The sequence below is a fragment of the Pocillopora verrucosa genome, chromosome 12 (genome assembly GCF_036669915.1).
Source record: "Pocillopora verrucosa isolate sample1 chromosome 12, ASM3666991v2, whole genome shotgun sequence".
Taxonomy (NCBI): Eukaryota; Metazoa; Cnidaria; class Anthozoa; order Scleractinia; family Pocilloporidae; genus Pocillopora; species Pocillopora verrucosa.
Genome location: NC_089323.1, coordinates 14067609 through 14090876, shown reverse-complemented (window position 1 = coordinate 14090876; position 23268 = coordinate 14067609). Strand labels below are relative to the sequence as shown.

The window sequence follows — 23268 nt, the reverse complement described above, 5'->3', positions numbered from 1 at the left end:
CCAAGTTAACCAAAATACTAAGGCCTACCATTAGTATGACTCTGCCAGGAATTGTGGCGCATTTTGCAGACTAAACTGAAGATTTTAGCGGGTTGACAGTTTGTCTTAACCCGCTCACACGCTCGCGTGATTGTTCAGATCAGGGACCTTTAGCAGTTAGGACGGCAACGCCAAGGAAAACGTCGATTAAAAATGAATACATATTTTTAGTTGGAATTTCTCGAATGACTGGATGTGCTTACCATCTCTTAAGTTAACCTCAGCATAACGTATGAGAGCGGCGTTGAGTTCCAAATTGAAACCAGTTAAGTTAAATAATTTGCCGTCGGGGTTTTCTTTATCGGACCACGCAAATTCTGTTGATTTCACGTTGTCGTTGTGCAAAGGACGGTTAGGAAATGTTCACAGTTTTAAGACTCACGTGCTGAGCTATTGTTCTGTTCATTAGATCTTTTGTTTTGCCAAGTCCTCGTTGCCGTCGCTGTCATAGTTTGCTAAAGGTCCCCTATTGTTGTTTTATTAGCAACTTTGGACAGCTGTTTTGGCATTGCCTTTGATGCGTGTGGCGTCAGTTATTATGAATGAAATTTCAACATTTCTCTTAGTCCAGCTGCGGCAGAACGAAAAACAATATTATATTGGTGAGCATACGGGAGATGGCGGGAGACAGGAAGCGCTTTGAACTTGTGCGATTGTCTTCCTGTCAAGCGTGACTAATGACGACGCGAGAAACTGGGCCGAATAAGTATGTCACGCAACGTTGTTGTAAGTTGTTCGTAGGAAACAGTGGATGTCAGTTTCGAAACTGTTTTAACTCAGCTGAATCGGCCGTTTTTAGCTATTTAATTTATCATAAGTGACAAGACAAGGATAAATTTGATCATCACGATGGGACTTTTGTTCTGAAAAGCATTTTAGGACACATTTGCCTTAATTCACGGATTACAAAAAAACCAACATGGCGGTTTATAGAACGTGCCTGCGTTGTGCACTGCAAGGATTACTCCTTTTTGTAAACTTTGCTGTTCCAATGGGTGAGTAGTAAGCGTAGAAATATTTTTCTTTCTGCAACTGATCTTCAGCCATATTTAAAAGGTAAATTTTAAAATATTTTCGCGTCCAGATCGTGTTTCCTCACAACCGAATTAGAAACACAAATATCGATCGATGCTTTATTGTAAACGATCGCAGGTTTATCAATGTCAAAAAATATGTGATCTGCTGTATGTTCACTCTTATGTTATGAAAGCAGTATGAAGGGTTATTAGAACAAAGATATGTTCTATTAATAGTCTCGTAGCCTTTACGAGTTGTTCATGACTAATATTAGATCATTATCTGTGCACGTAGTACGTCACGTGAGAGGCAACCTAAGCTGTTTACAAACCCGTTTGAATACAATATCGAGTGTTCTCGTTTGGAGAAATTAATACATGTTTATATTATTTATTCACGGATTTGTTTCGACTTTTTGTCGCCACAAATAAGTCGACCTCATTACCAATTCATGAACGACATAATCGAGCAACTTTCATTTGATAAGAACAACTTGGAATCTTTGCCAATTTACATGCAAACTACGAAGAAAACAACCACAGTTCTTTTAGCGGATTTTTTCATTTGCATGTTTGAACCAGACCCTATTTATGACAAACTTGTACACTGGAAATGCAGTCGGTGTAAATGCTATTTTTCCAGGTCATTTTACCTGATATTTTTGGCAAGCACTTTTAAACTATATGTTTAAGAGTTTAACAATCATTTGAGCTCTCAGAGAAATCTTTATAACTCTAATAAATCGCTTACAGACGATATTGTGTAGGTAAGTGTCAAATGAATAATTTCTTGTGAAGCTACATTATTTTCATCGTTATCACGGATTAATGTTATTTCAACCACTACAACAACAACAAAAACAATTTGTTTTTTTATTTACATTTAAGTTATAAAAATTATTTAAAAAAGTAAGGAAGGGAAGAAATGATGGATAAATTAAATTATCATGTTCTAATATTTCAAGAAGAGAGAGTAGAGCCATTTAGAGCTATGTTTTCTTGTTTATTTGTAACGAACTGTAGAATTGTAATGAACGAATCTAAGAATTCAATGAAATCCTTGCTGTTACCTGATTGCATAAGTAAATTAACGATCAACGATTTGCTTAAAGGTTCATCATTTTAGTGTTTTAGTGGCCTGCAAGTAGGTCCTTAGTATAGACGCTTTCACACGAGCAATACTTCGCCAGAGGGAAGGTATGAGATAGAGCGGAGAGAGGTTAATTCTAACCTCTCTCGCCTTGAGCAACGCGAGTCGGCGAGAGTTGTGCAAGGGGTCTGGCACTAATCACTTGATTAGTGCCAGACTCCCGGCAAACCTCTCCCCCGATCCGTCTCAAATCTTCCCGAAAGCGGGGAAACGAGCGTCTTGCAGCGCGAGCAATGAGGGCTTGTGGGAAAGGCTTAGTAGCTAATTAACTTATCTGGTTTGCAGGACTAACCCTAGACGTGAATCTGACACGTCAGGAAATCACAACCTGTATTGGTGAACCAGTAAACCTTGGTTGCTATGTCAACCAAATGAGCTCAGTGCATTTGACATTTTCTTGGACGAAAGATAATCTGACTGTCTCACAATCCTCAAACACACAAGTCTATAGAAACGTGCTGGTGGTAACTCCTGAGGATGATGCAGACTTTGGAACGTATGAGTGTCACGTTAGTGATAACATGACAGTAACGAAATGCAGTATTTCACTGAATGCGGGGTGTAACAACAGAAGTAAGTGATGTTCCTAGTAAATAGTTTGTAAAGTTGATGGTGAAATGCACGAAAGTGGGTCATATTTCAATGTTTAATATTTTCATCAAGTGTAAAGTGGCTTTTGAGACAGACGCTTTTTCTGCGTTTTTTTGGCCTGATGTTAGGAAAACGTACACGAATTGCAAATCATAATGAAGAGACGCAGGCCTATCAAAGGTTATGCAACACAACGTTCCTGGCTAAGGCTGGAACCCAGATCACCGCGTCACCTAGAGTTTCACTGCTGACCGTGTTTTACTAACTTAGTGACAAAGCTAACGTTCGAAACATCAGCTTTAGAAACTCTTCATGGTGGCCAATTTACATTATCAACTCAGTTGATAAAACCAGATTTTCTCGTAATGACCCTTCCCCCCCCCCACCCTTCCATTCCACAGTTTCCTTAGAAACTAAACCCGCCATTGATTCGTGTTCAGCTAAACTTTGGCAATTTTCCGACTTGTGGGTACTTGTGGGTAGCTTGTGAGCAATTTCCATTTTTCATCTTCCTTGAACAAAAAAGGAATTTAAAGGTTATATTTCGTGCTATTCACTGCATGATCGTCATAAAGCTGGTTTTCGTTTTTGATCTTGCGCTTTTGTGTTGTCATGTTTTAGACCATGTGGAAGAAGACAGTGCTGGCTGTGGTATTATTGCCGTTCTCATGCCGGTTTTAGCAGTGACTGTCGTTTCTATGCTACTGAATGCTCATTTTCTAATTCGTTGGAAGCGAAGAGATGAATGGGCGTTGTCTGAAGAGGCGATCATGCAGCTTCAACTATCCCAACAGTCTGTACCAGTTGAAGAGAAAAGTGAAGAACACGTTGAAGTAAAGAAAAAGAAGCCTTTCCGCGAGCGATTTAGGAAACACCGTCCTACTGAACACTCTGAAAATAACCAACATATTGAAGACAAAAACCATACGGACATTCTTTGCGAAAAAGATACACAGGAGAAAAACAGACAAGAAACCATTGAAATGCAGGAAATTCATGACATTCCGAGCGTGGCAGACATCAGAGCTGCCGACGAAACAAACGTTGAGACTGCGCATGCTCCTTCAAATCTAAACCTCATCCCAGTTGATATGGATAATACGCCAAGGATTGCAGATTTCTTTGTTTCTGGTGACGAAACAAACGATGAGACTGCGCCTGTCCTGTCAGATCCTGACCGCATCCCAATTGATGCAGAGGAGATACCAAGGTTTGCAGATTTCTTCGTCCCGGGTGACGAAACAGATGGCGATGCTAGTGGACGAGAGAGCCTTGACTCTGAAATGCCACTTGTTAGTCATTACATGGAGAGGATGGATTTTGAAGAGAAAGAAGACGCCGACGATGAACCAGTGAATGTGAAATGATAAAACCGGTTTGGGTGCATGTTAGGCAGAGTATATGAATCATGCGACGATCGTTTAAACAAACACAGCGGTCAAACGTCTGCGCATGTTTGAGTGTTAAAACCGCAAAGAGACGCCGTCACACATCATATAACTGATACAAAAATTAGGAATAAACAACGCCGGTGAGTTGAGCGTGCACAATCTTTAGTCAACCTCAAATTAAAATGATAAATGATAAACCATCTAATGATAATACCCCACTAATGTTAGTACTAAGTTTAAACGTTAGCGTGAGAATTTGATGTATTTTTTCATAACTCTTGCGTGGCATCGGTTGCTTAATATTTTTTCCTTTTTTAAAAAATTTTTGCGCGGGAAAATGGCACGCGACTGGCTCAAATTGCCCCACTTGCGCATGCCCGACGTTAAACCGCTGTATGATTTGAAAACAAAATTCGTCTGAAAGGAGCTACGAAATGACACCATTAACAATAGCCTTTGAATAGAAAGACACCTTACAATAACGGTTTGGTTGGGTGAAAAAAAACTAGAGACGTGAGAAAAGAACGAAAAAACTCAGGATAACTAAGGATGGGAGAGATTTTCACAGAACGTAAATGAAGACCTTGAAATATTTTAGATAAGTTTTTTGTTTTGTTTTGTTTTGATTTATTTGTTTGTTTGTTTGTTTGTTTTTTGACATAATCAAACCGTTACGTTTCTCTTTTAAAGTATGGGGTTCGTCTGAACAATCCTTTGAAATATTCAGGTCTGAAAATGGTATTTGATTTTTTTTAAATTTTATGAAGCCATGTCACCTTTATTTCGGTCACTGTACGTTTTTAAATAGGTATTTTGTGAGTTTAAGAGGTTTTGCCTTGTACCCTTTACACTCTGTCGGTTCCATCTCCCCGGCTCCCTATTATATTTTCCCAAGGTAAGATAAGGGGTGTCCCTCTACAGAAGAGTTCATGCAATACCCTTCCTTAATTTTGTTCGCCAGATAACTTTTAAGGACGGAGAGGCCTTTTATATGAACTTTCATATCGTATCATTTCGCACTCTTCATAAATTTGTACGTGATCCAATATTTTGCGCAGATGCAGGAATACACATTCCTCCACCATAATTTCTAGCGAAATCGTTTTGGCAGACCATATAAAACTTAATCAATGAAAAAGTCTTTCATATCCATGAAGTAGAAGAAAAATATGCATAGCTATTTAATTTTGTACAAGAATTTTTTAAAAGAATAATATATACATGACACAAGGAAAGCATTTTACCAGTGTACAATATTCTAGTAAAGAAGATCTTGACTTATCACTTGTCATTCATCCACTGACTCAATATTATATTAAAGTAATGATGATCTTAAATTTTAAAAAAATGTGGAAGTTTAATCAATTTTTGAGATTGTTTCCGCTTGATTTGTATCGCTTAGGATAATAACTTCAGAAAAGATACGGAAGGGGAGGGAGAGAGAGCTCTTAAGCTGCACTGGGATTCTTGTGATCTCCGAAAACAGAGATCTAGAAACATGATGACTTAATAGGTATGCTGTAGAAACCATCTTATCTACATCTCGACTATTACAAAGGATGAAACTATGACGCTGACCGCGTTAATTTTAGAAGGATTAGCCAGCCTTTTAAATGTGCAAGCTATTCAACCGCGGGCGCTGGCAAAGTAGCCTAGCCACTCGTCCGTTACGTAGCAAAGTCTTGCTCCTCGTTTTACCATCTCTCGTTAATCTGCATGAACCTTTTTTTGAAAAGGAATTCCAGATTTAACCGGAGCAGGCGGCTGTTTTTGACCAGATTGTTGTGCCTATGCGTGTGTGGCCAGGTTTCTGAGTTGTTTTATAAAATGGTGGCGCACGTGCCTCAGCAGTTGAATGTATAGAACATTTGTGACAATAATCAAGGGTTCGTTTACTCTTAGGAGCCTTTCAGGGCATCATTTAGTAAATCATAAATCATTTTTAATGGCGGCAATGAAAAAAATTAATATTTCCTAGAGTATACTTCTCCCTTTAAGGTTTATTTAAGGGTTCAGCCTCACGTTCATTCTCTCCTGTCAAGCTATACTAAGTTTGAAGGAAACTGTGTCGCTGCGTCGGTGGGAGAGTATAACAGGGTAATTTGGTAATTTGGATCGTGTGTGCCTTCCACAGTTCCTCCATTTGTTCTGACGAAGGGCTAGGGCTCGAAACGGCAGCTCGAATCTCTTTACGGTGACCAATTTACGTTATCAACTCAGTTGATAATGCCAAATTACCCTGTTATTCCATGTTCATTCATATAGGAAGCGTTATCGCTGCAGAGCCGAATGTAGTTGTCTTGACCAATATCACAACTTTACAACTTCACATCTTGGCCGAGTATAACTCTTCTTTGATCTTTTATCAAAATTGATTCAACACCAATGGTCGTGTTTCTGCTTTTTTTCTTTTAAAAATGAAGTTTGAGTTCAGGCTCTAAATAGAGAAAGTCTTTCGGGGTCAAAATTGAGTCACAGTGCTTTCTTGGATCCTTTCATTTTCTTCCGTTCGTGAGACTCGCCGATTGACGTGCAACTCAATGGGTTCTTCGATGACACAGCTTCCTTCGCGCATGCGCACATGCTCGTGACTATGTAGACTGCTATCCTCACTTTTCTTGGACAGCACTTCATCACGTGATCGCCTTCTTGCGCCTTGGATGACAAGATGAATGAAGAGCAAGAGTGAAAAGACTGCAACTGCTAGAACGGGCATCAGGACTGAAACGTTCACACAGCCAGTTGTGGGGTCACCTTTCAATTAATTGGAAAAAGCTCTGGTAAGTAAATGAATGATTACGATAAGATGCAAAAAGCCGGAGCTTACAATCCCAGTTTCTGTAGAATTAGGAGACTACAATCTTAGACACAAGTACTGGAAAGCTAAGAAAATATTTTGTTCGGATAATTTTTCGATTGGGTGTTGAAAAACCAAACCAAAGTAATCACAATTAGCCAATGGGAATTCACAGTAAAACCAGGCGAACTGACAAAAGCGCGGGAAGACGCGGATGACTAAATCGCGATTGGAGCCTTCACATAGCGAATACGCTGTTGCCCAGAAGAGCTCCTTTTTTTTCAGTTTCTTCCTCCCAATCACTCCAGGCCCTTTTGTTTTTATACAAAATTCAAGTTATTCTCTATGCTTACCCGGTGTACTCGTTACTTGTACCAGCGAGATCCTGCACAAACCACTGGACATTCCGTTGGTAACGTTACACTCGTACGTTCCAAAATCAGAATCTTTCTCCGGTGTTACAACCAAGACGCCATCAAATGCTTGCACATTTGGAGATTGCGTGACAGTTTGGTTGTCTTTTGTCCAATAATACTCCAGTATAGAGCCAGCTGAGGTAGTAGTTGCATAGCAACCAAGGTTCACCGGCTGTCTAAGAAATGTTGTGACTTCTTGTCGTGTAAGATTCACGTCGAGTATTAGCGCCTCTGATTGAAGAAGTAAAAAAAAGATCGAGTATAAGGCCAGACTTACATGAAATTACCAAGATCTAAGAATGGTTTCGTAATACAGTTAGCAGTAAGGTCCAATTGGATGTACGTGGCATGAGTTCCAGTGTCATATTTTGCCTTGATTCTTCTTTCAAGATTTACCTCTTTCTTTTTCAGTATTTTTCGAAAATAAGTTTTTCTCCTGAGGATTAATTCGCCCGTTATCGTTACTCTTGGGTCAATATGATTTACTTTAATATTATACGCGATAAAACTGTATACTTTGAAATATACTATCTAAAAACTACAGATATGGTTTAATTAACTAAACGTGTTTTATTCAAAACGTGCATTTTAACTCAATGAATGCCAGTATGTTTGGTCATGGCATTGAAGTCGCTGAAGGATACTTTAGTCTGTTAGAACCAAGCATCAGAGGACACTATGCCTCATGGGATGCTTTTAAGGATCTAAATAAACTCCCACAATTATTTCAAAATTATTTTAAGAGATGATTTTATTCATATTTCATCATTTCTATAAACGTTGGAATCTTGAGCAAGATTACGTAGTCTTGCAATTTTATATGAACTAATCGCGAAGCTTCTTTAGTGCGGCACGCGTTTTCAAGGGTTTTTGCAAATGGATGTGATTATCCTAGCAAATGATAAATCGTTCTATAGTGGTACAGGGCTCGATAATTTTGCATACGTGAACTTTCGTAGGCTAGCAAATATACAAAAATATATTAAAACTGTCTGTAACCATTAATTGTTGCCTAACAGTCGACAGACTGTCTAAATCTCGCCCATAAATGATCTTACTACCCACTAGTTGTGGCATTTTATGCATGAAGTATTTTTTTGTGCTAAAAAAATGAAAAACAATAGACTAAAGCAATTTTTTGTCATGGATTCTTCAAAATTCTTCGTTATCTCTGTTGTGTTGTGTACCATAGAGAAGCTATTTAAATCGAGAGAAAAACCATATCAAGGTTAATCTTGAAAGGTTTTTGGTTTTTGAAAGAAAACTGGCATTCGATGTTATGCAATTAACGCGGTATTGACTTCGTTAATCAATACTAAGAAAATGCTCGCACAACATCAGCTCTAAAACATTTGTCAAACACAAAAACAGCATCCTGTATATACGTTTTACCAAAATTTGAAGCCTTGTCTTATATCAAGTTGTTGAAAAGAAAAATTTGTTTAATCTGCCTTCTACATAAACGTTGAACATTATCCTAATAAGAGAACAAAAAGCAGTAAAATTAAGTTGCGAAATTTTAAATCCTTTAATTGTTAAAGAAATAATTATACCCGAGAGTCATCAAATTAAAAGGCTGACTAACTCCGATTACAATCCATTCTCTTCGTGGAATGTTGTATAAAGCACCTAAAAAGTAATCCTTGTTTTTCTGTTTTATAGTATGTGTGTGTGTGTGTGTGAGATTCTACTTCTTTAGTTTAAGACTTACTGAGAACTGAAATTAATCTTTAAGTATTTACTAAAACCAGAATTACATCTATAAACGAGACGAACTTTAAAGATGTTTCAATAAAGTTCCGGAACGCAGATAAAACGCGAATCACACTCGATCAACATTTTAAATATTTGACACGCGCGAACAAGAATTCAGCAGTAAACATACGAAGCTTTCATGTTAATACAGTCTTTACTACTTTCTGTAAATTTTTCCTCTGTGCGGTTATTTAGCCGATTTCATGTCTCAAAATTTTGTTTTTAATGTTTAAACTATATACAAATACTAACAACTGATGAAGATGTTACTGAGATTTGTCAATAATTGTAGACAAAGAGAGATGTAAGTCGTCTGTGACGATTCGAACTCAAGGCAGGTCTGAATTCACGTTTCTTATGCTGTACCGACTAAGCTGCGGAGAATCTTTTAACAAGCTATTTTAAAGTTTAATTTGGTTTTACTTACTGAGTTGATAAAGTAAATAGTCTCTAAAGCTGACATTTTGTATGTTAGTCCTTCGTTCGAATATTCGCTTCGACGAAGGGCTAATGCTCGAAACGTCAGCTTTACAAACTCTTAAAGGTGGCCGATTTAAAAGATCAACTCAGTTGCTAAAAACCAAATTATCTTGTAATATCCTCTACCGTCACAGCACCACAGTTTCTTTAGAAACTTAGCTCCCTTCTTGTGTGGGAAGAATTAACATGGATGCATGAACTGGTTTATCATAAACAAGTCAACTGTACAGAAAATAGAATCATTGATATACTACTCACCATTGCACACAGCAGATATGACGAGTAAAAACGTCACCTTCAACCCACATGAATAGCAAAAACAAGCTCCAAAATTCGCCATTATAGTTTTCTTTACTTTCTATCAGTTAAGGAAGTTTTACACGACAGGAAACAGGCAACTAGCTACGAAGGTCAAAACGCTCGGTATAGTTTCTCGATATTTTGTATTGAAGCAAGCACTTGTTCGATGACAACACGTCTCGCTAATGGAAGCAACGAGACTGGACTCTAAAATGCCTAATTATTTCATACAGATTGATACAATCGATATAAACGAGTGCATGAGAGAGATATTTCGATATCAACTTCAAAACAGCCGCAACACCGCGGTTTAAATGCGTAAAAATCGTATATTTCAACGCCTCCTCGGGCGGTTTATATATCTTACGTCCAATAATTAAATTAGGGCAAAGACCATTCTTTAATTTTTATGGCCAACACACGCAGCCGTTTGACTTTCTTCAGTAGAACGTGATTATGGAATTACATCACAACCCAACTTATAATTAACTGCACGTCACTTTCGAGCCTTTTCACGGTATTGTTGTAATTATGTTGGTTTTGCAGTCGATGAGCCAATGGAACGCTTTATTAGTTCGAGTTGCGGGCATATTAAAGTTAGATTGGTGGCACTGTGTAGATAAAACATTTGGAAAAGCTAGGAAACATACAGAAATTAAAATGTCTTGACATCAAAGGCTTCTCTCGATTTCGTCAAATAGCTTTGCTTTAGCACTGCAATGCTTTTCCATCTCTCGATATAAGATAGAAAACTCCTTTGCGAAGCCGGCTCCAATATAAAACAATCATAATATTATTAGGTCAATACAACACATAAACTCCTGTATGTTTTACGTTTCTGGGTCTTTCTCTTAATCAAACAAATTACTGTTAAGAAGAAAGCCAGGAGCAAAGTGACGAAGCATTTGTGAGGACAGTACGAGTTCGTTAACTTGCCATTACGGTTTTCATTTCCCAGAGCGTTTAAGATGTTTGCTAGAGTAGTCATGAAAAAAAGGTATGTGTGTAATTTCAATATATCACTGAATTAGCAGATTCGTTGCAAAATGTTATTTGCCACGCTGAAGGGTTTTGCAAACCAAATCTAGGGAAAGGGTGGGCAATTTAAGCATAGTTAGATATCGTAGATCAGCGTAATGTTGTTATGTTTTCTCAGTGCAAAAATCACTAGTTCTAAATTATCCATAGTGCAGAGATCTAGTTCTAATCTTTCAACTTTGCTACAGAAATTTACTGTTCTGTAATAATTATAAGCAAAAGTTTTACCTCCGTTTGAAGAGTGTTATAGTAGAATATTTACTATTTTTACAGTATTAATGAGACTATAGTAGTTCTAAATTAGATATTGTAAGAATTTTCTTAGAATTGAAATATCTCGATCGAGAAAGAAAACACGTATATATCACGAGTGTTTGGCCTTCTATGAGTGACGAGGCTAAAATTATGGAAAATTATCTCGTAAACCAGATTTTGATATTGGAATAATTAGTTTCTATCGTGACTAATTTCCGTCATCAAGTTGAGTTGCATTAATGATTGGTTTTTCCTTTCTTCAAAGATTGTCGAATAGTATTATCTTAAGTACAACTATTATTATTGTTTTTGTCATTCAATATTACGCATCCTGATTGCGTATGACGACATTGGAGGCAAAATGAATGAGCAAGCTTTGATCACCGACTGAAAATGATGACAGAGTTGAAATTCGTTTTATTTTATTATTATTGTTTTTTTTATCTCGCTGGAGGTAAAATTAAACAGATACAATTTTGCTTTACTTAAGAGTTTCCCAGAACCTTCCTCTGTCATTTAAATTTTCAGTAAGTTGGCTGATAGGCTCTATGTGTTCATGCATCTGTTTAGTGATGGATGACATACGACATCAAAATGTGGTAAGAACGAAGAAGAGGTATTCGAGGAGCAGCCAAGTGTGTCGTTGCTTTTTTTACCACAATGAGATGCCATCTGTAATCTATTACTTTCCAAACCGACGGCAACATATAATCCACTTTTTTCAATATGATAACAAAATTAAATGTTGTCAGTGGTGACGTCATCTATGCGTCTGACTTCGAGATTATAGGTAGGAAACGATCCAAATGTGTGTATTATTCAGCTTATCATGTGAAATACATCTTGATAACAAAGTGATTCTTACGCGATCCACCAACGATTAGTTACTACCAGGACGTTTCTTGTCATCGCTTTCTAATAAGGGATACAGCCTGACGATTAAAGTGATCTAGTGAAGTGATCGGAGCATGCGCTCTAAAATTGCCGCTATGCATAAACAACCGCATGCTTGTAACTCGCGAGAAATTTACGCTTGTAAAGGAATGGGAACGACAAAATTTCGATAGTAACACTATCAAGCTAAAATTGCGGCATTTTTAAAATTCCCGTCGCCTGTCTTCATTTCGTGGGAATAAGTCCAAACCAAAACAGATAAGGTAACCGTATTCAGGAAAGTTTCTGTCGAACCTCCTCCGTCACATATCTAACTCAACGAAAAAAAGTATTTCGGTAACAGGCGTGAATTTAGTGACTGAAGTTGAGCAGCCGTAACATGGCTACGAAGTTCGTAGCATCTGTTGTCGCTTCAGCGCTTCTTGTCATCGCCTCGTCAGTAGAGAAACCCCTTGAAAAAGTCTGTTGTCTCGGCGGAAAAACCCGTGTCAGCTTATGTTTGCGGAAGAAAAATCGCAGCCCTGAACGCTCAAATTACTCGAGTAATGGAGCATGCGCACTCATTTTGCCGCTGTGCCACTGTGTCTTCGTGTTACACGCGTGCGATCATACGAATAACAACAATAATAAACGATTGCGCACAACTATGATTCACAAACATAACGTCAAAATCAGATTAACCCTTAAGCTACTCTCTAGCAGCTACGTATTTCCGTGTCACTTATTTAAAAGAATTTGGTGGTAGATCAAAAAAAATTCTTCATGATAAGTTTGAGCATTCTCATCAACTGTTTGCTGGATAATGTATGGATATTATTGGAAGAAATTACATGTTAATCACTTTTGGAAGTAAAAGGGTGAAACGAAGTTATTTTGAAGTTATTTTGTAAAGTAATCAGAAGTTCAATTATTTTTGCCAACATCTGTGTTGCAAACTTTGCATGCTACAGTTCTAGTCTCAACCCCAGGAGTAAAAAAAAATTAATAATTTCTCCCTACCATATCACTGTATTTCAAGCAGAAAGATTATGAGAAGAACGAGAACAATCAGTTTGAAACTAGAGATTGATCTCATGTCAAATTCTCAGAGTTAAAATAGAACGAAATGCATGGCAAACAGCAGGAAGAATTAATATTGGAATTCAGGGGAACTAATAGCGTCATGACTGTAAATATATGAAAATCATATATGGAAATGAATATGAAAGTGATCTTTACAGTAATGAACACTAATTTAGCAGTAGTGAAAATAAGACCTTAAAAAAATTCAGGCTTGAACGGGATTTTAACCCATGACCTCTGCGATACCGGTGCAGTGCAGTGTTGAGTGCAGCATCATGCATCTAAGCTGGTCTGTTGAAAAAAAAATGCACTATTCCATTCTGTTCGGAAAAACCGGATGTCATTTCTTATACAAATTCATCAGCAAATGTACAGAATGCAGTGAATGTTTTGTATTATTAAATTTCCCAAGTAGTTGTCTGATGGTAGCTTTGAAGAAAGAGGGATGCGTTTTACTTGTAATTTACCGATTGTTGATTGTTTTTTAATCATTGTTTTTATGTCTAGTCAAGTACTCAATGTCTCGTACTGCAGGTCAAAAGAATGTTTTGTTACTCCTTAAGCCTTAGAGCTCTCAGAGAACAAAGCTGACCGTTACCCACGGGATAAGGCATCAAGTGCGTAATATTGTAAGAAGAAGTCAAACATGCTACACTTCTTAGAAAATTGGCATAAAAATCCAAAACATCCAGGAAAGATGTCTACTTTTTCGCTCTTGGACTCAAGAGGGAGCATTTTTCCACAACGATCAAATTCTTCTACACGTGACCTTTTTCCACCAATGAAAACAGGCAATGCTTTATCAATATACTATTACAGCTGATATGTGTAATCTTTTTGTAAGTTATTTACACTGTACTGCTGGTGTTAAGCTTGTCGATCTTGCAGCCGTTGGAGAACAGCATGGATGCTTTCAGGACGTGTTTATGTTACGCAGTTATTCTTCTCAGTTGTATTAAGCTTGCGTCTGCGGTTGGTGAGTTGATCTGAAATGCGTTAGCTTGGATTTAAGGGGGTTTTTTCGATGATATGGATCTAAGAGTGAGAATATTGTCAAGCAAACTTGAAAACACGTGCGAGATAGCACGATAATCAACATTTACCGAGATCAGTAACCAACAGCTCATTTGGTTCAGAATGGCATACCAACTAATCCTCACAAAAGCTGACTTTAACTGAAGTTTTTCAAAAGATTTCGAGTCACATTTTTGCGAATTGGAGACCTAAATATCCTTGTTATATTATAATTTTCTAATATTGTTATTCTCACTGATCAGATTTTGGGTAAAAATGTTGGAACTATAATAATAATAATGACTTTATTGGATAACACAATTACCGGTAAAACCAGTAGTTCTCATTGTGGTCCACTAAACTAACATTAAGTTGAAATTAGAAGATCTTCGCAGCTAAGAACACTACTGAAACTAGTAGTTGTAAGTAGGACCTGAAAAAAAATTTCAGGCCCGTACGGGATTTGAACCCATGACCTCTGCGATACCGGTGCAGCGCTCTACCAATTGAGCTAACAAGCCAACTGGGAGCTGGTCAATGAATTCAAATCCCGTACGGGCCTGAAATTTTTTTCAGGTCCTACTTACAACTACTAGTTTCAGTAGTGTTCTTAGCTGCGAGGATCTTCTAATTTCATCTTTCCACCGCAGTGCAAAAATGTGAATTTTCATATATCTAAATTAACATTAAGTTGTTTATCATATAAAAGTTTTAATTAATATCTTGAATTCGTTTCTTCAGTTTAGAAACAGAAACTGCTGCTATTAAAGCTATGGACCTTAGACAGAAAGTATTTTGAACATCTCTCTGTGATAATATTTCAGTAATTCCCCTAAATTCAATTGCAGCTAGCACCACTTACTTTCAGTGGCTAGTTTGAAGCTCAGTTTGTGTGGGAAATTTTTGAATAAGCAGAAATCTTCCTCACTACTTGAAATCTGACTTTTGTATTAAGTTATTTTAATGTACGAAAAGTTTTGTATTTTTAATTGTCGATAGGATGTTTATTTTTTTAACCCTTGTAATGTATATTAATTTAACTTTTGAACTTTTATGACACCGTTTTTTTGGTCTTTTCATAGTGTAATGAGCGATATAAACTCATGAATGTCTTTACTGTACTCCTGTAATCCTTTTTAAAAAAACCTTTACCAACATACTTACTAAGATAGAAGAATTACTAACGCCGAGTTTAAAGTGAATGCAAAGTGAAGAAAAATTGGCAATGAAACCTGCAGGAGCCACAGCTTACTCAGATCTTTTATTTTCGAGAATGACGTGATGTGATTCATGTATCTAGATAGTCAGTGAAGAACGTGAGAATTTCATAATATAACTTTCCTCACTAATACACCGAATGTGGTGATTTTTCGGTGTTTGTTTTACTAAGGATCAGATCAGGGACTGTTCAAAGTTCAAACCCACGTGAGCAGCACTGTTACTTCACGCTTTTGTTGTTGTCAAGGTTATAAAGTACTGACTAGGTCACGTGAATAACATGTGGCCAATCACTCTAAACGTAATAGGCTTTCTGCACTATCCGTCCACGTGGATGTACTGTGGCTGATATGGCATCTGAAGAGATTCGCACTTAACTTTTCCTTTACCGTTAAGAAAGTTGACCTTGGCAAATATTTTTGGCAATGAGGCTTTTGGTCGGTGAAATACCTCATTTGTTTACATTCATAGATGCTTTGGCAACCCCCAGCAATAATGATCAAAACACAAAGGCGCCAATTTAAAATAGCAGGCTGACTCGTTGTTTGTCAAGCTGTATGAAAAATTTAGCCTTTCTTGGCACGCTTTTCTCTTTCGAAATACTTGCTCATCTTCTCCATATCCGCAACTATTCATTGCTAGTCTACCATGACAGGAGTTATCTTTATGATCGGGAACAATTTTCAATTTAGAGCCAAAAGTAATCGGGATTGCTTTGTCTTTGCTTTACTTCGCTCTGTACTTGGGCCAGGAAACTTGCGCCGCTCTCTTAACCCTTTAACTCCCATGAGTGACCAAGACAGAATTTCTCCTTACAATATCAGTACAATATCATGCAGACAAGAAATGAGAATTAATACAAATATCTATCAGGGGGATTATTTGTTGATCCAAAACCAAATTCTTCAAGCTAACATCCTAAGAATTGTATGGCAGACAGTAAGGAGAATTACTATTGAGATCTTGAGAGTAAAAAGGTTAACTAATCAGAGGCAAAAATAAAATCATTCGCGACTCGGTCGCATGAGGTTTCCGGCTCCTCAAGGCATTGTCTCTCACTCTGCTTGGCGGTTGTGATTACTTTTGTAATTTGTCCTATGACACTCAATCCGAAAAACACTCTATAACAAATGACTCATTATATTGTGCCATGGAGAAAAAATACGAAAAGAAAAACTGCGCGATCTTACTCGTCAAGTAGTTTAAATTATTCTTTTAAAAGCAAAGCGAGGCTTACTGTTAAAACTCCTTGGAAGATAATTCCAATTACGTCAAAAACGACACTTGAACCCGAGGGCTCCATTCCTTGGAACATTTACGGGACTGCTACCAATATTTAAACTGAATGACCAAAACCACCGTTTGTATGGGGTATATTTTAGTATCGAGCAAGGTCACGACACCCCAAACCCATGATCCTTAAAAGAAATTTTGATGAATAACTCATCGGCGAAACACCAAATTGACCTTTGACTTGGGCAAAACGTTTTTCTACAACTGTTCTCCAACATCTTATATTCTTGGCGTCAGACATGGACCTTAATGGCCTAAGAACAAAAACTATGAATAGAATAAGAGCTTTGTGGCTCGCCAGTCTTGTCACGAGCGTGAGACAAAGAAAAAAAATCTGAGACCCATAACGAATTTTTCCTCGTTCCACGCCCGTGAAAAGACGAAAAACATCTTCCTCAAAAATGATGAACTTTAGAAAGCTGCAGTTTGTTCTAATATTTTGATTCGCTTGGTTTTAAACATTGGTGTATTTCTGATGAACTTTACCACGATGTGCCCTTATTGTGAAGAATTAAGGACAATATCATGATCAAGCAAATTTAAGTCCATGTCATTTTCATACATATTGTTTCAGAAAGAAAAAAAATGAAATGGTTGTAGGTATCTATGACTGCATTGAAACAATTTTTTAAGTGGCTTTTCTAAGACAAACGTGGGGGAGGGAGGAGGGTCAAGTTGTACACTGATTATCAGGTAATTTTGATAAATCAAGAATGCCCGTATTTCTTTTTGGCAGAAAAAAGTGCGTTCAAATTGTTGGTGTTTTTTTCTCTCGAAACAACCGTGTTTCATGATGGGTGCCATAGCGAACAAAAGGCCAAATCAGTTTATATCATCAAGCGGAAATCTAATTTTGTATCACACTAAGTATACACATGACGTACTAATTAGTATCATTCAGCTCAACAGTTTCAAAATAGATGGAATTACTTCATCTCCTGTCGTTAAGTTTTACGCATTCTTAACTCTGTTATTTTAGTTTCTTTAACTGAGAACCGTGTTCAAACCAATTCCTGAATAACTCACTTCCCAAATATCTCTCGATAAAATTCTACGAACCAGAAAGGGATTGAGACGCAAAGATAAAAAACTTTTTGAGACGATATCAATGACGCTATGGTGGACTTGAAATAGAAGTTTTAAGGAAGTCATGTTACGTCAAGATATTTTGGTTCTGTAACCATGACGGGTTAAAATTCCTTTAGAGTGAAAGAAACCACAAAAAAATAACCTTGGTAAGATGTAGGATGAATATAAACCAAGAACGAAAGGCAAAGATAGAGGATGGAAGGATGAAGGGTGTACGCTCGAGACGTCAGCTGTAGAAACTCTTTTCGGTAGTCAACTTACATAAGCAACTCGCTCGATTAAAAGTATAACTATAAATGGTTGAAAAGAATTGACATGGATGACAAATAAAGAACCCAGAATTTTTTAAAAGCTAAAAATTTTTAAGCTCCTATTAAACCTTCCTCTTCATGTTCTGTCGAGGCTGCGACATCTGTATTTGAACAGCTGTGAAACTAAAATAGATAATTGACAAATGATACCATCTCAGGGATAAAAAGGGAAAGTGTGTTACGTAATCAGCAAGTTTTTGTTATCATATCGATTAAACAGCTTTTACGATATTGTATTACAATCGAACTGAATGAATAATCTCGCTGTTTTGACACGAAGACTGAAAAGAGCTGTCTGATTACCTCTGTTCTGTCTATTTTCTATGCGAGAGAAATAAATGTCAAATCGTTCATGGCTAAAAAAGGTGTATAAAACGTGCTCGCTTCAGAACAACTTCTGACTGAGCGAAATATCGAACCTCTCAATATTGAATAGGATTAGAAGACACTTTTCATATGCAAAATTATGTAGATGCTGGAGACCTCTGCCGATCATTATAGACAGTTTGTTAGTCTGGGACATATATTTATACTTTTCACGCGTCATGTAGTGCGCAAAACTCTGGCTAATATAAAAATATTATTGTGCACTTCTAACCCCGAGCAACGAGAGGACACATCATGGCAGCCGGTAGTGTTTTCGACGTTCGTTTATTTCCATGTTTGTGGATTATTGTCCATCTCGCAGCAGCAAACGGTGAGATCATAGAAAAGCTATCATTTTCATCAATTGCTTTTAAGAGGAAATGCAATTTTAAGCGCATAATGCTGATGAAACGAAGTGCTTTAATTATTATATTGATTAGAAATTAACTCGACAAGCTTGCTTTCGTAGGAGATCGATGGAAACTGAAGTCAGAAGTTCTGTATGACACACGATTCCCTTCATAAAGTAGTCTGAACACGTTATCATACTAATTGTGATTTGTTCGCGAGGAAAAGAAGCGAATTTATCTTTTTTCAAAATAAGTTTGCAGATTATGTCGTTCAAGCAGATCAAGCGGTTTTATCGTTTAATTGGACACCGGGCGAGAGCATGATAAACAAATTGAAACGTTAACGAGCTGATTGCTGTGGATTAAGTTGTCATTTAATCTATTCTGTTCAAAATGTGTTGCCGGTGAAATATTTTCACTCAAGACTAAAACTTAAAACCAATCGATAAATTGTGAAATAAAATATCAAAGATATTAGTGTTTCAAAGAGCCTGTTCCGTGTTTTACAACCAATGTATGGCTTAAAATAAAGCTAGTTTTGGACACATCAAATCAGAATTGCCGGTTTCATTATTAAAATGTTTTAAAAGGTTATAAGAAACAAAAGACCTATGGCCAAGTTCGAAACGCAAGGCGTCTTGTCGATAGTCATTCGATATTTCTGTCAGATTTGAATTCGCAAATTCCCATTTATACTGGCTGAAGAGCACGATCAACTTTACATAAGCAGAAAGTTCCGTATCTTTCAAAAATCAGACACGTTTTCATTTTCAACTGCGATAAGTTTAGAATTCATCATGATAAGTTTTTTTTTCCATCAAGCAAAACATTGCTAAGAACATCATGGCCTTAAGTTCAATTTCTTGAAATGACCTAATTGAAAATATTGCTACAATCTTTACAGGAACTCTTATGCCTGGCGTATGCTGGTTTCGTCACGAATTTGACATAAACATAATGCAAAACAAGGAAAAACTACCTAGCAACAAGTCTAACCACAGTTTTTGGGATTAACACACATCACTACAGACGGATTAAATTTAAGGTCATGCAGGACTGGACTTAAAGTTGTCAGAATTTAATAAGGACGACGAGTTGGGAAATGAAATGTTAAACATCATAGTTATATTTTTGCTTGAATGCCAAATACTAATTATTCAAAATTAGGATATATTATACAGGCACTGGTTGTTCGAAGCTTAGCTCACGTTATCCACTGGATAAACCTCTATTCGTTGAATAACGCTATACGTTTTCTCTCACTTATCCGCCGGATGGCGGTTTATTCGTTGGATGGCGTTATCTGCCCTTTATGACGACTTGGCCAAGGTGAATAGTGCTTTACGAGCTGATTGGTTAGTTCGAGAATATTTACCACCGGGCAGCCGAAGAGACAAAATCGTGTATCAAGAATTTAATTTCCAACCATTGCTCGGCTCATTGACGGAAATAAATAAATTTTTGGTCTCTGTGTGGTACGTACAAAAACAATGATTCACCTCTGTGTCGTTTCAAGTGATGAATATTCACCTCCGGTTCGGTAAATAATTGTTAATCATATGTCTCACAAACATCAACCGTGCCAGTATTACTTAACACTTCAGTCACTATCATGCTACGAACAGTGATTCTCAATAGGCATAAATCATTCCGAAGGTTGGTAGCCAAGCAGTCGGTCAGTAAGTCAGTTGGTCAAAGGTCATTCAATTAGTCAGTCAGTTTTGTGGCACTCTAACTTCTAAACCTAACACAATATTTTCTTTTTTCAAACAGAGAGGCTTTCGTTGGACACGAATCTAACACGAAAAGAAATCACCACCATCTTGAGACGTCCCGTTAATCTTGGATGCTACGTGAACAAAAAAAACTATGCTAAGTCTTTGCAGACTGAGGCCTCGTCTCTTGTTAGCTATGTCTGGTTAAAGGAAAACAAAATCATAACCCGGATCAACAACTCAAGCGATCGTGCCAGTGTCTTAGTTGTAACTCCAAAAGACGATTCAGATTTTGGCACCTACCGGTGTAACGTCACAAATGGTGTCTCTAGAACTCAATGTAGTATTGAACTGAAGCGAGGATGGACAAAGATGGGTTAGTTTCATACATTTATGCTTAGCTTTATCACTCTCAAAGTTATTTATCATTTTTTTTACCACCTGGAAAGTGTGATTTTCAATTTGATTATGTTAAAAAGCCTTGAAAAATACTAAAAAACTCCTACAGCATCATAACTTAACTCTTAAAAAACCATATCCAGTGAGAATTATCAAAAATTAGGACACGTATGGTGAATTCAGTCTAGAAACTGATTGCTTGGGTCGTGCCACATTTTTCCAGGAAACGATAATTTGGATCCGCGGTATTTTCTTTCTAGAAAACCATTCCACCCATACACATCTTTTGGGACACCAACAGCCTTCTCTGCCCCTCTCAATGTTAGTATGCAACATGGCGTAGATACATTGATAATTAACAAAATTTGTAGATGAGCAGGGCGATAGAACATAGACGTTGTTCTGAAGAAGTTTCCCTGATAATTATGTGTAGGAGTGCCAAGTTATTCTAGGATACCCTAATTCTTATACGCGTTTATTTACTTTCCAGAAAGCGTTCCTCTCACGACTGGGTGTGTAAACATTTCGCTATTGATGCCAGTGTTAGCAGTTGCCGTATTGTCATTGTTGTTAGTCATTCATCTTTTGATAAAAAAGAAGAACACTAAGAAAGCTACACCAGAAACTTCGGAGCAGGAGTTTGAACGACACAACAAAACGTCGGTTACCCATCCTCATGCCCAACAACGCATGGAAACGAGAAGATTATCAAGGGATCTTCTTTACAATAGCTTTGCAGATGGAGAATCAAACACAAAAGAGTCAAAACCAGAGGTGGTATCGGTCGAAATGCACGTCGGAGGAGAATTTCATAGCACGCCTAACGGCAGACTAGGATCAGCTGGTAACCTCAGACGGGAGCGACCGAAAGGCTTTTACAACAAATCCTTGCGAAACGTACCGCATGTTTCAGAGGATGGAGAAACAACTCCGAAGGACATCGGATTTTATAATGCAAATTTCAAAAACGAGTCTATGGATAGCGGTCTCGACTATTCCCGCACGGTCTCACCAAACACGAGCTTCGACGAAACCTCCTTGGCTGACGAGAGCATAGTAAAAGGATATTACAATAAAACATTTAAAAACAACTCCACGGAAGATGATGGTGCTGATGATGTCTTTGCCAAAAAAAGCGAAGAGCTGACGGTGGCAGATAAATCAAAGAGTGGTAAGGCGATGGGATTCTATAACAAAACATTTCATTCCGAATCCATGGACCTCACTGATAATGCAAGTGATGGTGCCCGCGCATCGGTTTCAAGTGGTTCCGCGGTAGGTGAGGCTGGAGATAAAACAGCACAACCCAAAGCGTTGACCGACGTATTCCCAAAGCGGGAAGAGGAAATGACAGTCGCTGACAAGTCAAAAAGTGGAAAAGCCATGGGATTCTTCAACAAAACCTTTCATTCCGACTCCATCGACGCCTCAGATGGTGATGACGATGGGGTCCTTGTGGCAGAATCAGGTAACCCAACAAGCAGCAAGACTGAAGATGACAAAGTAGACACATCTAATGCTGTACCTGACGTCTTGACAGTTGCTGAAAAGTCTAAGAGTGGAAAAGCGATGGGATTCTTTAACAAAACGTTCCACGAATCTGTGGATATCCCAGACGACGATAATGATGGTACCGGCGTGTCAGAATCAGCAATCAGTGTCAATCATCCAGCGGAATGCGAGTCAAAGGAGGAACCTCATGTGTCCGAGGAAGACACTTACTTCTGAGAGAAGACATTTTGAAAAATTGAGGAACTGTAGGTGTAGTTTTTTTCATTTTCTTGACCCTATTTTGATTAAGATGATACTCGTTTCAATTGTCGCTCTCCTTAACAATCCATTGTGCATAGCTGACTACTTTTCGTTATTGAGAGAGCTTCCATACTGTGAGAATTAAGGTAAGAAACCCACTTGTATATATATATATATATATATATGTATCTTTTAGCTTCATTTTTATCATTTAAAAACTGACTGTTTCGTCTGTCATTGATTGTAACAAATGACATTAAATCTTAAGCGTTAAAAACGTATGGAGGTAGGAAATTACGGTATGTGAGAAAAAATGAGGTTGGAGCTAGACGTCTAAATTTTCGACGGTGTAATCAACTTCATCGGTGGAACCTGATTTTCTGTTCGTGAGCCCGTTTTCAAAAGTGCTAATAACAGCTCGTAAGGAAGTGCTCTTTTCCTGTTTGACACCTTCAAAATAGATACATTAGGGACAAATCATCTATTTATCGCGGGGGGGGGGGGGATTTAGGGAGGGATAGCACGGTTTCAGGGGAAACGGGGGAGGGGGTTCAGTTGTCGCCAAGGGAATATAGAG

The 23268-nt window shown here is 37.7% G+C and overlaps 3 protein-coding genes across 4 annotated transcripts; 2 read left to right on the top strand and 1 right to left on the bottom strand.

Annotated features, from left to right (window-relative positions):
- The first annotated feature begins 771 nt into the window (after positions 1-771).
- Positions 772-5414, top strand: LOC131783741 (uncharacterized). Its single transcript, XM_059100509.2, has 3 exons — positions 772-1034; positions 2491-2778; positions 3418-5414. The coding sequence occupies exons 1-3, from the start codon at positions 959-961 to the stop codon at positions 4161-4163; spliced, it is 1110 nt and encodes a 369-aa protein (XP_058956492.2). The 5' UTR covers positions 772-958; the 3' UTR covers positions 4164-5414.
- A 53-nt stretch (positions 5415-5467) lies between these two features.
- On the bottom strand, positions 5468-10091 carry LOC131783742 (uncharacterized). Its single transcript, XM_059100510.2, has 3 exons — positions 9894-10091; positions 7338-7631; positions 5468-6941 (listed from the first exon to the last, which is right to left on the bottom strand). Exons 1-3 carry the CDS (start codon positions 9973-9975, stop codon positions 6649-6651), a joined length of 669 nt encoding a protein of 222 aa, XP_058956493.1. The 5' UTR covers positions 9976-10091; the 3' UTR covers positions 5468-6648.
- Positions 10092-14041: 3950 nt separating this feature from the next.
- On the top strand, positions 14042-23178 carry LOC131783734 (uncharacterized). Of its 2 annotated transcripts, none has more exons than XM_059100502.2 (3): positions 14042-14160; positions 20599-20916; positions 21430-23178. In XM_059100502.2, the coding sequence occupies exons 1-3, from the start codon at positions 14088-14090 to the stop codon at positions 22665-22667; spliced, it is 1629 nt and encodes a 542-aa protein (XP_058956485.2). In that variant the 5' UTR covers positions 14042-14087; the 3' UTR covers positions 22668-23178. The 2 variants fall into 2 exon arrangements, with proteins under 2 accessions (XP_058956485.2, XP_058956484.2); XM_059100501.2 differs by lacking the exon at positions 14042-14160 and adding an exon at positions 18680-18806.
- Positions 23179-23268: the final 90 nt, after the last annotated feature.